Raw genomic sequence first — 14,944 nt, 5'->3', positions numbered from 1 at the left:
CGTTTCAGGTCTGGGACCCTTCATCAGAACTGGAAAAAGCTGGAGATGTAACAGATATTAAGCAGGTGCCCTTTTACCTCCTCCCTTCCCACTGTCCAGGGGCCCAAACACCCCTTCCAGGTGAAACAGCGATTTACTTGTACTTCTTGCAATTTAATATACTGTATTCGCTGCTCACGATGCGGTCTCCTCTACATTGGGGAGACCAAACGCAGATTGGGCGACCGCTTTGCGGAACACCTCCATTCAGTCCGTAAGGGTGACCCTGAGCTTCCGGTCGCCTGTCACTTTAATTCACCGCTTCACTCCCACTCTGATCTCTCTGTCCTCGGGCTATTGCATTGTTCCAATGAAGCTCAACGTAAGCTCGAGGAACAGCACCTCATCTTTCGATTGGGCACTTTGCAGTCTGCTGGACTCAACATTGAGTTCAACAATTTCAGATAATTATCCCTGCCCCCTGCCCCCCTTTTTTCATGCAGTATGATTTTTGCCATTCCCATTTGCAACATTTTATCTTTCCTGCCTCTTACAAAAGTACAGGGTGTTCTTTCAATTCCTTCCTCCCCTCCTAACCGCACCCCCCCCCCCCCCCCACCCCCGTCTCTGCACCTGCTTAATATCTGTTACATCTCCAGCTTTTTCCAGTTCTGATGAAGGGTCCCAGACCTGAAACGTTAACTCTGTTTCTCTCTCCGCAGATGCTGCCTGGCCTGCTGAGTATTTCCAGCATTTTCTGTTGTTATTTCAGATTTCCAGCATCCGCAGTATTTTGCTATTATACATGCTCAAATGCATTGGCTCAGATTTTGCAGTGGTAATGATGGCGAAACTGTCAACATTTGCCGCCATTACCCCTCTGAAACTGACTGTAACTTCAGAATTTAGCGCATGCACAGATAAATGTGGAAATCCTAAAGTTGCAGTGTCATTCCCTGCTCCGCCACAGGCTGCGCTGTGGAACTCCCCATAGCCGGCAATCTATGAAATCACTTGAACTGATGAAAACTTCCACTTTTCCGCTCTAATATTGCTGTTGAACACCCCATTAAATGTTGAACCTTGTTGAAATAGGTCTAACTCTGGTTTTAACAGTGTATTGACTGCTGAACATCCGTTCTGGCCCTGAAAAACTAATTTTATATTTGTGGAATGTAACATTTCTCCATTATGATAAAAATTACTAGGTTTTTAAAATAAAAACTATTTTCAATTAAAAAAAAAATTTGTTTATATTTCAGCTTCTACCATAACCCCATGTGTATGTCCCAATCTTTATTTCGCTCTCTGCAAAATTTTTAAAAAGTGAATGGTAATAAGTGATTTTTATTTCCTGATTTGCAGTCTGTGAGAATTCTTCAATGTAATTGGCTGCTTTGACAGCTTGATGATGACATCACTGCTGCTGTGGGATCCCCTTTTGACAGCGCTACAATTAAGTTAAGGTCGAGAAAGCTAAAGTTTTTGCCACAGGCCAATATTTTGCTTTGGTGTAAGATGCAAGTTTGTACCTGTGATTTCTCACTAAAAATTGCTGAACTTGGCTGGGGCCAAGGTTTCCCTCTCCCCAAGGTATAGAGAGAGGGAAACTCAGGCCAGTTAGGTCACATTGCAGGGGTGGCCAGTTAGGCAGCGACACTATGGGCAGGCCACCAAACATCATGATCTGGCGTAACCTTAAGGGGAAGAGAAGACAACTATTTAAAACGATGAGGATATTAAAATATATGTATATTAGAGTTTGATTATTCCAATTTATTTCTACTGATATATTTGCAGCTTAGGACTTTGTGTAATTAATGCACGAATATCGTTACTGTGGCTCTTCAATCCTTATTCCAGGGATGAATATTCATCTCCAGGTCTTCTCTTTAGATGAATATTCATTAATCGAGAATAAAAAAAACAGAAAATACTGGAGATACTCAGCAGGTGCGGAGAGAGAAAACCTGAGTTAACATTTCAGGCCGATGCCCTTTTGTGAGAACTGGAAAGATTCATTGACCTGAAACATTGACTCTATTTCTCTCTCCACGGATGCTGCCCTGGCCTGCTGAGTTTTTCCAGCATTTTCTGTTGTTATTTTGGATTTCCAGCATCCGCAGTATTTTGCTATCGTTTCATTGATGTGAGTATCAGCCTGCAACGATGGACTTCACTCCGTGTGCCTCCGCTCCCAGCGCCGGTTCCAAGCTCCCTCGTTCCCTTTCAATTGGTCGGATCGCTCCCGAAGGCCCCGCCTGGCTCGTCTCAGGATAGGACGGAGCTTCGGCCAGGCCCCGCCTCCTGGTTGTCTCCGATTGGTCGAGAGCGAGCGGCCGGCGAGGCGAGGCTCCGCCCACCTGCTCTGCCCGGGCTGGGGGGGGAGCGTTGACGTCATTGCGGCAGCAGCCGAGTGCAAGCGCTGGATGGAGCGAGAGGTGTAGAGGGAAGACAGAGACCCCTCCATACATACACACACAGGCAGCCACCCAGTGCATCTCGCACACACACAGACAGGTAAGCGACAGGGCAGCTTTTGGACTCAGTTGTGTTGATTTTATGGCTACAGCGAGAGATTCTTGGCGTTTCTTATTTGTCTTTTTTCTTAAAGGAGAATGATTGTCCAATTCATTTCTCTTCCAGCCAGCCAGACTGAGCCTCTGAGCGTGTTGTGTTCTCCCCTCTCCCCCTCCCCTTCTTTGCTTTGGGCACCGGTAATTGACGAACACCAGTAATTGACGAGCACCTAAGGAGATGACTGGAGCTTAATGCTGAACCGCTGTTGTTGCTTCGAGGCGGTTTTGTTATGCATCGAAAGTAAAGCCAATATGATTCTTCTCCTCCCTGTTTTTCAGTGGAAGTAGCTGCGCTCTTTTTGAAAAGATACAAGACAGGATGCCTCTAGGAGAGATGGACAAAAAATGGAAAAAGAAGGAGGAAATTAAAGTGGCGTATGAGTTCAAAGAAGTCCTAGGAACGTGAGTACAATCCGAATTGCGTGTCGTGTCTCTTTCCCCCCCCCCCCCCCCCCCAAACTCTGGGAACAGATTATATTTGTTGACAGAGGTCGGGACTCCATACCGTGATCTGAATCTATTCACAAATTCGCATTGCTTAAAAATCTATATTCTGGTGGCCTGATGGCTTGATATGAGCACTTCATATTCCTGTAATTTGGGGGTTGTCCTTTTGGTGGGTGACACTTGAATCTGAAGGTGGTGCACATGTGAAATTAATTGCATTTGATAAGAGGTAGCGGGGAACGTCCCCGGGTCTGCAGCAGTTTCCCTCTCCCTCCATGTGGTAACCAGTTATGAGGACCATGCCATGCTGTCTTTTGAATGGGCCTGTATGAGAAATAGGGAACCAAGCCTCGTCATTGCAACGTTACTTTTGGGAGAACTTCAAAAGACCCTGCTGGGGATGTTTAAAAATCTTTTCCATAGTTTCAGGGTCTATTGCCAAAAAGTGTTTGAGGAAATTGGAGCTTTTTATTTGTGTATATGATTGCTTTAGATGCATAATCCATTATTTGAGCGGCAATGCATTGACTTGTTGCTTACTGCTGCATCCGCCTTTTCTGATCCTTCCCTCAGAAGGCTCAGACTGTGGTATGTTTCCACAGGGTCTTCAGCCATTCTTTATGCATGAACCTAGATAGCTGGCATTAGGACTTGACTGTGTGGGACATCATAGCAGAACCTGATCAAGTCCTCATCCAACACCTACACACAGCGTACTTTCCATGGGTCACTGGAAAACAATCTGGAGAGGGAACCCGAGCACAGGGATGCAGAAGGCAATTCCAGCACCCAACAATGCTATGGTGGAGGCCAGGTGAACAGGCAAAGAAAATCGTATTTTACTGGTCTGTTGGTCCGTACTATATTTACCTAAATATCCATCAGAAGAGTTGCAACTTTGAAATGTGTATCATATCCCTTTACAGCTTTATAGCTAATCATTTGTAGACAAATATATGATCTGGAAAGCTCATTCCAATGCTAGATTTGGATGTTTTTGACCTGCACTGCTTTCGCCTCTGAAATCAGTGGCAATCTTTCCGCCAGCTCTGTGTTTGTTTGAATCCCTCCAATAAGGTTTCTGACCCTGCCACAGTACTGAAACGGCCCTCATCAAAGTCACAAATGACACCCATGTTACTGTGATCCCTCCTCATCCTTCTCAACCTGTCTGCCCACTGAGGTTGACCACACCACCCTCCCCTCCAGCGCCTCTCCTCCATTGTCCAGCTGGGTGGGACTGCCCTTGAATGGATCCATTCCTATCTATCCAGTCATAGCCAGAGAATCACCTACAATGGCTTCTCTTCCCACTCCTGCACAGTTACCCCTGGAGTCCTCCAAGGATCTGTACTTGCTCCCTCCTATTTCTCATCTACATGCTACTCCTCGACGACATCACCTGAAAACACAATGTCAGGTTCCACATGTACGCTGACGACACCCAGCTCTGCCTCACCACCACCACCTTTCGCGACCCTTCCATTGCCTTTGATTTGCCACGCTGCTTGTCTAATATCTAGTATTGGATGAGCAAAAAATTCCTCCAATTAAATATTGGGGAGACAAGCCACAAACACACTCCCTCTCCCTGGCCACTGAGGCTGAACTAAATCTTTCACAACCTTGGCGTCCTATTTGACCCCGAGTTGAGCTGCCAACCCCGTGTCCTTTCTATCACCAAGATCACCTACTCCCATCTCCATAACATTGCCCATCTCTGCCCCTACCTCAGCTCATCTGCTGCTGTAACCCTCCTCTATGCCTTTGTTACCTCTAGACTCGAGTCTTCCAATGCTCTCTTGGCTGGAGTGCTACCTTGAGCTCGTCCAAAACTCTGTTGCTTGTATCCTAACTAGCAGCAAGTTCTGTTCACCCATCATTCCTGTGCTCCGTGATCGACATTGTCTCCCGATCTGGCAATGCCTTGATTTTAAAATTCTCATCCTTGTTTTCAAATCCCTGCAACACTCAGAACTCTACATTCCTCCAACTCTGGCCTCTTGCGCATGCCTGACTTTCATCGCCCCACCATTGGCGGCCGTGCCTTCAGCTGCCTAGGCCCTAAGCTCTGGAATTCCCTCCCTAAACCTCGCCGCCTCTCTCCTCCTTTAAGACATGCTTTTAAAAACTTACCTCTTTGACCAAGCTTTTGGTCACCTGACCTAATATCTCCTTATGTGGTCGACGCTCCTGTGAAGCGCCTTGGGACTTTTTACTACGTTAAAGGTGCTATATAAATGCAAGTTGCTGTTGTACACTTCAGAAGGGTACTCAGATTTGTTTGAAGATATCTCTTGACAGTGATACCGCTTGAGCAACCTGAATGTTTGTTAGATTCCAGAGGGTGAAAGAGGGCATAACTACAGCAAGAATATATTTTATTCAACAGGGTTGGCAAGGAAGTTGCATCAATTTGCATAATTTGCTGAGTGTCGCTTCCTTGTTATATGGACATTGTCAAATCAGATTTAACCCAGTTTGTGGACTAACCTGTTCTAAGTATTTGTTGGACTACTGCCCAAAAAACAACCAAGGCTTAAATTAATTTCGTTTAATTGCCATGTCCATGTACACACTTTCTTTCCTGCTAGCCTGATTGTATTATACCTGGCTACATCTATTCAGTCTGCCTTTGCCATCTCTTATCGTGTATATCACCTGTTCATACCCATGGCTACAATTTTCAAATTTTCCAAGAAATTTACAAAGTGAAATCAGTCCACGCTCTTGGCACGCTATTGTACAATAAGCTCCTTTGTCTAACAGATTAGCCAAGTGTATTCCATGAGCAACTGCAATTCCATTTGTTTAATTCCAAGAATCAGCCAGACTTCACAAGAAGGGATTCTTGTGTTCAGTGACCAATCTACAATATTCTTTGTGTATTCAAATTAAAACAAAAACGACTGATGCACCAGCACAAAGGTGAAATAAACCTCGAGAGAAAAAAAACTGCGCTGATTAGAAAAATATCCTTTTCAGGTAAAGTTCTATGCTACTTGGAGAGATTTTGAACGCTTTGTATGTTTGAATGCTCATTGGATCGGACTTGCTCAATACACATTTAACCAACAACCTCTCTCTTGAGTCTGGAAGTTTCATGTGTGCAATGAGGTTTATTTTTAAGTTTTGCAGCCCATCAACACCAACTGTCTTCACCAATCAAAGACTAAAACTAGTTTAAAAATAAACTCTCAAAGCAATTCTGTGGTTACCAACAACCACTTTAAAAAAATTTTTGATCAGATTTAAATCTAGTTTTATTCATATGTACTAGGATTTTCATCTTAACCCAAAAGCTGAGAAATGGAATTACAGCTCCATGACATTTAGAACTGTTATTAGGCCTGATCTTTGGTACAGTATTGATAGCAGCAAATTTTAAACATTTTAAAAATGCAGTATTAGGTTAAAAGAATATGAATGAGTTATGAAGATTTTGCTCATGAGCTAGATAAAATATTTTTGCATAGTACAGGAAAATAAGTTTTTCTACTGTAGTTAACAATCTGCTGTTCTTTTAATGTGGTATTTACCAGTATTTAATTTGGTAAAAAGCAGGCTGAGAGATATAAAAACAGCATCCCATTTAGGACATGTTTGAAATAAACTTGCTAGCAATTTTAGTTGAATCCTTACTGTTTGTTGTTTCTCAGCTTTTGGGTTAAGATGAAAATCCTAGTACCTGTATGTATGAAGAAAACTAGATTTAAATCTGATCAAAATTTTAAAAAGTGGTTGCTGGGAACCATGGAAGAGTTTTTCAAGTTTATTTTTAAACCCATTTCTGTCTTTACTTGGTGAAGACAGTTGATGTTAATGGGCTGCAAATGGACAGCAAAACTTAAAATGAAGTATAGCTCTGCAGCTAAACCCACACGCCGCTATGATTAGAGGTTATATACTGTGATTTGTATTGAGGCTTGTGTGTATCTCTTTTTGCAGTTTACAGGCATTAGCTGGGGAAACTTTCCTCGAGTCAGAAGTTGGAATCTGGAGCAAAAAAAAATAATGTTTTCAGTAACTTTTTTTCTCTCTCACTGGGAATGTTTACTTGGATAGTTTGTTAAATGTGAAGGATTGCTAAGCCTATTAATAGATTCCCTTTACATGTATCCAGTGCCAAATGTTTCTGTAATTTTATTTAGATCATATCTCTGTAAAAATAGAAAACTCTTCACTTGATCTTTGTTGAGTCCATATTCTTGAGTCCATATTCTTAACATACCTTGTAATTTAAAAAAAAAAAAATAACAATTAACCTTAGTTGGGAATTTCTGGCTCTCTGGCCTTTCGTTCTCTCAAAAAATAGACCAAGTGGTAATCTCGGGAGTAATTTTTAAAAAAATTTAAAAAAAATGAACAGTCTGTCTGAGTACAATATTGTCCAAAACAGAATCTGATAATTTTTAAAGATTATTTTCTTTCTCCTCTTGCTTGGGTTTGCTGAGATTACACAATGGATGTTGTGCTCCCAGGCTTCTGCCATTTTTGGTCTTTGGCTAGTCACCAGGAGGTGTATGAGAACAGCCAGGCAACAACTCGCTCTCTTGTTCTCTCTTTTCTCCTCCCACCATGTTGACCAGACAACTTGGTTCCACCTGGTCTTCTCGCACAAGGTGGCCGAGATCAGGAACTCGCTGGAAAAGGGTGATTCAATCTTTACTGTTCTGCTGTGTACTTCTGAGCAGTAGTACACCACCCTGGCCAATTTGAATTTTGATACACACGCATTTGGAATCATTAAACTTGTTTACACTTTGATCAATGGTTTAGTGATTAAACTCCTGTCACGGATATTCCTCTGCTTCTGAACTCTGACCTAATTTTCTGTGCACGCACAAGAATCATAAACGAGTACTAAGAGGCAAGTAACTTAAAACAAAATCACATGATTTTTAAAATTGAGACCTGAGCTGATTCTTGCAACTCCGTGGAATCTGCTTTTCTTCAGATCTGGTCAGGAAATCATTACAAACACATTTCTCACAATAAATGGGTTTCGGTTGCAACGCGATAGAAGTCCAGGCCCTTAACACTCTTGTTGTTTTGGTTTCAAAATAGTTTGTTCCAACCCATGCCTCCCTGCTTTCTTTGGCAATTAATTTTATTTCCTGCATATAGATTTTATGGAGATTACTGTAATGGGAGTCTTGCTGATGTACAGTACTCTTGTGTATTCTATACAGTACTCCAGGACATTGTGTGTTTTATTGGTCCACATGTTCAGTTTATTTCCTAGTGTTGCCTTGCAAGTCACTGTCGGTTACCAGTTACAACTCTCATAACTTGCGAAAGCCACAGAGCTTTGAGTCAATTCTGTATTTTATTGCATTGGTTTCATATTATTTAAAAAATCCATCTGCTGCTAAAATCCTATACAGACTAACAGAAGGGGAAGTAGTTTTTGCTTAATACCACCTTGTCTAAGTGATCTAATAATTCCCCTCCGGTTGGGTAAGTTGGTTATTACCTGCACTTTACTGTCGCGCCCCAAGGCTGTGAGGCAGTGGCATTTTCAGTTTGAATTACAGCTTTGCAATTCCATTTTCTGTTTGCTTGGAGCTGGTTCGTAGAATTTACTGACACTGTCCAGCCAGATAACTGATTTTTTTTTTTTTGAGGTGGGGGTTGGATCAAAGAAATGTTGTTTTATTAATTGTGACTGGCGCGTTATGCCCGGTGACCTGATTTGGAGCTGTGCAGGAACCTTCCTTTTGAAGAGGGAAGTCTGGCTCTGAAATGGATTATTGAGCTCCCCTCGCAGGGACAATTCCAGGGAGCCGCAGCCAATCGATTCAGAAACTCTCGGTGGAATTGACAGCAATGGATTCAGTGAAGGCATTGTATTGGACTATTATTAAAATGGCGGCTCTTGTTTCCTGAAGAGCTGGTGGGGGGAGGGATCAATAGGTGGGTGAAATGCAGTGAGTTTCGGCCAGATGCTCAGCAGTAATGGGTGGTAAAAGCACACGCAGCTACTTGGAACGAACAATCAAGCATGATTTCCTCCCTTTTTAGATGATTGAAGCACTTGGTTCTGAAATTCATGTTAAACTTTTCTAAATTCTAGTGCCGTACAGCAAGAATCATTTAATTCCAGATTAACCATTCCATCCATCGTGCAGCTAGAAGAGAATTCAAAATGAGCATCTTTCTCCATCTGATGCCTCTTGCTGCACATCTCTCTACATTCCCAATTAACTGAGTAAAGAATCTTCTATCTGGCACAGGCGCGATGGGCTGAATGGCCTCCTTCTGTGCTGTATTATTCTATTCCATGATTCTGTCCACTGCACCAGAAGGTTTGAGCAGAGAATGTTGTGGAGAGGATCTCCGACAGGGACAGTAGCTGTGTAAAGGGTGCACAAGTCCTGTATGATGTGAGTCGCAATGGATAAGTGCACCAGTGTCAGTCATGAGGTGTGCAGTTCTTTCCAATACATTGGCCCGTAATTTGCGGTCGGCGGCGGCGCTTGCCGCTGGCCCCTGAAGAAAGCTGCCCACCGAGATCTCGCGATCTCTCTGGCGAGAAGTTTGCCTTTTTTGCCGTTCAGTTGATTGCAGCGCTCTGCCTTGGGGATTCTAAGCAGCCAATCACATTGAAGAATTCTCACAGACAGCAAACCAGGAAATGAGAAGCAGCTGTAATCCGGACTTTAAAAAAAATGTTAGAGAGCGAAATAAAGATTGGGACTTTCACGTGGCGATAAGGTAGAAGCTGAAATATCATGAACAAACTTTACATTTTATTTTAAAGTTCTACAAAAAAATTGTAATTTTTATCATAATGGAGAAATTTGACACCTATTCCAACAAGTCTTAATATTTAATGGGGTGTTTAACAGCAATCTTAGCGCAGAAAAGCCCAAGTTTTCATCAGTTTCACCGATATCACTGATTTCCGGCTTGGGGCGGGGGTTCCACAGCGCAGCCAGTGTTTGAGCAGTGAATGACTGACCGCAACTTCAGGATTTCCACGTTTAGATGTGCATGCGCTAAATCCTGAAGTTGTGGTCAGTTTCAGAAGGGTAATGACCGTTCACCATCATTACCCACCGCAAATTCTGCGCCATAGTGAAATTCCGGGAACGTGCAGCTGAATATAGCAAAAAGGATGCTACATAAAACCATAAAATATGAATTCTAAACAGAAAATGCTGGAAGTACTCAGCAGGTCAGGCAGCATCTATACTGGTGTGTATTTATGGATTAGAAACTGGACAAATAATGACATTCAAGTTGCTGTACATAGTTTTAAGATGTCCTTTGTGCTTTTTAATTTGCGCTATGGGTAAGTAGAAGTTTCTAATCGCCATTCTCACTGATGATGTGTTTTATATATACATTTATACGTGTGTGTGTGTGTATTCATGTAAAATATTGTTTGGTTTATAACCAAACGTAACAATTATTAAAAGAACAGTTTGAAGGTTTTGTTTTAAAATGTTAAAAATGCCTCTTTTTCAGAAGAGTAGATTGTTGCACACTGTCAGGAAGGGGTTCCAAAGCATCGGTGTTGGAGGCAGGCCTCTGCTGGAAAACACCAACCGGGCTTCAGGCAAGGTTCAGTTGGTTATCATGGGATTGGCAATGGCCCATTTGTCCCGCAAGTTCGGAAGTAATTAACATTTAGAATGAATATATACTATGTTAGAGGCTAGTTAAACAAAGACTGCTTGAGGAATGCAGGCAGGAGGAAAAGATAGAGATACCAGATCATTTTTGTTGTTCTGTTATGATTCAAAGCTGCATTAGTACAATCCGATCCAGTTAGTGATGGTTTTTGTCCAGTAGTCCAAATTATCACTATAACCAACTGATCAGTACATTTTGAAGGTAGCCGTGCCCCATATTGAGGAACTCTTGATCTGCTGCTCCGGAACTCGCCACGACTTTAAACAACTGATTTAAATAGCTGAAATAAAAACAGAAAATGCTGGAAATACTCGGCAGCTCAGGCAGCATCTGTGGAGAGAGAGAAACTGAGTTAACGTTTTGTCAGAACTAAATAGCCGCTCAGCCTCTCCTCCAGAATGCTTTGGCTATTTGGGAGAATGTTGGCGTGATTGTTTTGTTCCATTCATTGCTCTTGAGCCTAACCCAGCATTCTGAGTGGAAGACTGCGCAGCTGTTTAAAGTGCTGGCGAATTCTGAGCAGTACCGCTCAATGGTGCAGTCGTAAAGTCATCCGTGGGATCCTTTAACAGTTAACCAGCTAAGGATAATTAGCAGCTCATTAGTATCATTATCCATTCATGTGCTAGCTTGTGCTGATTATCATGCTACAGCTGGGCCAATTGTCTACAACAATGGGGAGCTATCACTTAAGTAACCACTACAGCTGAACTGCACTGATCACTCTTTAAATTATTGCAATAAAACATAGCATCGGATGGGTTGGGGTTTTGAAAAATAAATTTTGATTCTTGTAAGCACCTGACCACGACAGACAATGATCAATATAACAAGGTAGGTGAGCCGCAGGCACAAATAGCCACATGGGAATATGATGGTGCGGCAATAACTGAGACCTGGCTCAACAAAGGGCAGGATTGGATATTAAATATTCCTGATTATAAAGTGTTCAGGAAAGATAGGGAAGGAAAGATAGGAGGTGGTGTGGTAGTATTGGTCAAGGAGAATGTTAGTGCTGGAGAGGGAGGATGTCCTGGGGGGTGGGGGGGGGTCAAGGACAGAATCTATATGGCTAGAGTTAAATAATAGAGGTGCCATTACACTACTAGGTGTATTCTACAGACCATCAAATAGTGGAAACGATATGGAGGAACAAATTTGCAGAGAAATTAGAGAGAGGTGCAAGAACTATAGAGTGGTAATAATGGGGGACTTCAACTATCCTAATATAGACTGGGATTGTAATAGTGTAAAGGACAGAGAAGGGGAGGAATTTCTGAAGTGTTCAGGAGAACTTTCTTGATCAGTATGTTTCCGGCCCGACGAGGGAGGAGGCATTTCTGGATCTGGTTCTGGGGAATGAGGTAGGTCAAGTGGAGCAAGTGTCAGTAGGTGAACATTTAGGGAATGGTGATCATAGTATCTTTAGGTTTAGATTAGCTATAGAAAAGGACAGGGAGCAATCTAGAGTAAGAATGTTTAACTGGGGGAAGGCCAATTTCAGTGGAATGAGAACAGATCTGGCCCGGGTAAACTGGAATCAAAGATTGGCAGGCAAAACTGTAATGGAACAATGGGCTGCCTTTAAAGAGGAAATAGTTGAGGTACAGTTGAGGTACATTCCCCCTCAGGGTGGTGGGAAAGGCAGGGCAACTGAAGTCAGGGCTCCCTGGATGACAAAAGGGATAGAGAATATGATGAAGCAGAAAAAGGGCGCGTATGATGGATGTCAGGTTGCAAATACATCTGAGAATCGGGCTATATATAGAAAGGTCAGAGGAGAAGTCAAAAAGAAAATAAGAGGGGCAAAGAGAGGGTATGCGAATCGAATGGCAGCCAACATAAAAGATAATCCTAAAGCCATCTTTAGGCATATAAATAGTAAAAGGGTAATAAGAGGAGGGGTGGGGCCGATTGGGGCCAAAAAGGAGACCTATGCATGGAGGCGGTGGGTATGGCTGAGGTGCTAAATGAGTACTTTGCATCAGTCTTCACCAATTGGTTAAAGGCAAAGGCAACTAACTGGATTGAGTTCTTTGCTGAAGTAACCGAGAGGGTTGATGAGGGCAATGCAGTTGATGTGGTGTACATGGATTTCCAAAAGGCGTTCGACAAAGTGCCACATAATAGGCTTGCCAGCAAAGATGAAGCCCATGGAATAAAAGGCACAATGGCAGCATGGATACGGAACTGGCTAAGTGACAGGAAACAGAGTAGTAGTGAACAGTTGTTTTTCGGACTGGAGGAAGGTATACAGTGGTGTTCCCCAGGGGCCGATACCAGGACCACTGCTTTTCTTGATATATATTAATGACTTGGACGTGGGTGTACAGGGCACAATTTCAAAATTTGCAGGTGACACAAAACTTGGAAGTATAGTGAACAGTGAGGAGGATAAGTGATAGACTTCAGGAAGACACAGACAGTCTGGTGAAATGGGCAGACACGTTACAGATGAAATTTAATGCACAAAAGTGTGAAGTGATAAATTTTGGTAGACAGAACGAGGAAAGGACGTATAAACTAAAGGGTACAATCCTAAAGGGGGTGCATGAACAGAGAGACCTGGGTGTATATGTGCACAAATCGTTGAAGGTGGCAGGGCAGGTTGAGAAAGCAGTTAAAAAGGCTTGCGGGATCCTGGGCTTCATGAAGAGAGATATAGAGTACAAAAGTGTGGAAATTATGATGAACCTATATAAAACATTGGTTCGACCCCAACTGGAGTACTGTGTCCAATTCTGGGCACCACACTTTAGGAAGGATGTGAAGGCCTTAGAGAGGGTGCAGAAAAGATTTCTGAGAATGATTCCAGGGATGAGGGACTTCAGTTATATGAATAGACTGGAGAAGCCGGGGTTGTTCTCCTTTGAGCAGAGAAGATTGAGAAGAGATTTGATAGAGGTGTTCAAAATCATGAGGGGTCTGGACAGAGTAAATAGAGGGAAACTGTCCCCATTGGCCGAAGGGTCGAGAACCAGAGAACACAGATTTAAGGTGACTGGCAAAAGAGCCAAAGGCAATGTAAGAAACTTTTTTATGCAGCGAGTGGTTAAGATCTGGAATGCACTGCCTGAAAGGGTGGTGGAGGCAGATTCAATCATGGCTTTCAAAAGGGAGTTGGGTAAGTATCTGAAGGAAAGAAATTTGCATGGCTATGGGGAAAGGGCGTGGGTGTGAGACTAGCTGAAGTGTCCTTGCAGGGAGCCAGGACGGGCCGAAAGGCCGCCTTCTGTGCTGTAACCATTCCATGATTCTAAGATTTCACTACACTCGGATGTTCTGAGACTGGATACTGTATTTGGGCTGTGTGTGTGTGCGAGAGAGGGAGACTGGATTAATTCTGTGTCTCTCTGAAAGCCTGTCCTCTTGTTGATCTCTAGAACTGCACTCCACTAAAACATCTATACCCACTTAAACCTGTTAAGTGGTTAGCTTACCCATTGAGCACAACTTTCAGTTCAGCCCAGTTAGTTCTGATGGGAAACAACAAAATAATTATGAACATTTTTGTTCAAGGGTTAGTGAATGTGTGATTTAGTTTAATTTATACTAGCACAGTTTAACCTCAATGTATAGAAGAAGGGTTTATGCTTGTCCATGGGTTCCGAGCATAGTACAAATGGGAAGGGAAGGGAAGAGAAATAGCAAGCAATTTGTATTTCAAACCTTGATTGTAATTCAGAGGCATGAGATTGGATATATCTAAAAATGCACAGAAATTATTAGAGTTCTCAAGTTCGGCAAGATGAGGGTGACTGTGGTCTAAGGCGATCTTGAACCTAAACAACCAGATGAATTCCGTCGGCTAAATGGATTTTTTTTTTAGTAAAAGTTGAGTAGTAATTCCTTGTTTCTGATTCGATCCAGTCCTGTACGAGTGGCTTTAGTGGATCAACTCTGTTTTATATTGGTGACCAGCTCAACTAATGGAACTACAGTATTACAAAAGTATATCTTCTCCTTAGAGAAGCACAAGTAGTTGGGAATAACAACAGAAAATGCTGGAAAAACTCAGCAGGTCAGGCAACATCCGTGGAGAGAAATTTGAGTTGATGTTTTGGGTCGAACCCTTCTTCAAAACTGGAAAGAAAAGAAAATAGATCGAAGGCAGGGCTGCGATCGGACAAAAGAATTAAGAGACAAAAGAATTAAAAGAGACAATAAAAGGTATTCGAAGCTAGACGAGATGGTAATAGGCTGAGATTAGGTGTGAAGTGTACTGGCAGGGCAAAAGATAGCTGCCAGGTGTGTGAGAGAAACAAAAGAAAGGGGGGGGGGGGGGAAATTACAAGAAA

The 14,944-nt window shown here is 42.6% G+C and overlaps 1 protein-coding gene across 1 annotated transcript in view; it reads left to right on the top strand.

The window, feature by feature from the left end:
• The first annotated feature begins 2,344 nt into the window (after nucleotides 1–2,344).
• Nucleotides 2,345–14,944, top strand: part of LOC147111207 (calcium/calmodulin-dependent protein kinase type 1-like) — a 218,079-nt gene continuing 205,479 nt past the window's right edge. The window contains exons 1-2 of the mRNA XM_086001871.1: nucleotides 2,345–2,499; nucleotides 2,838–2,960. Coding sequence (XP_085857997.1) covers nucleotides 2,878–2,960 — 83 coding nt within the window. The 5' untranslated portion in view covers nucleotides 2,345–2,499; nucleotides 2,838–2,877. The remainder of the gene's footprint in view (nucleotides 2,500–2,837; nucleotides 2,961–14,944) is intronic.

The sequence above is a fragment of the Somniosus microcephalus genome, chromosome 11 (assembly GCF_052327205.1).
Source record: "Somniosus microcephalus isolate GS21.2 chromosome 11, FLI_Smic_1.0, whole genome shotgun sequence".
NCBI classification, from domain to species: domain Eukaryota; kingdom Metazoa; phylum Chordata; class Chondrichthyes; order Squaliformes; family Somniosidae; genus Somniosus; species Somniosus microcephalus.
This window is presented reverse-complemented; position numbering and strand designations above follow the sequence as displayed.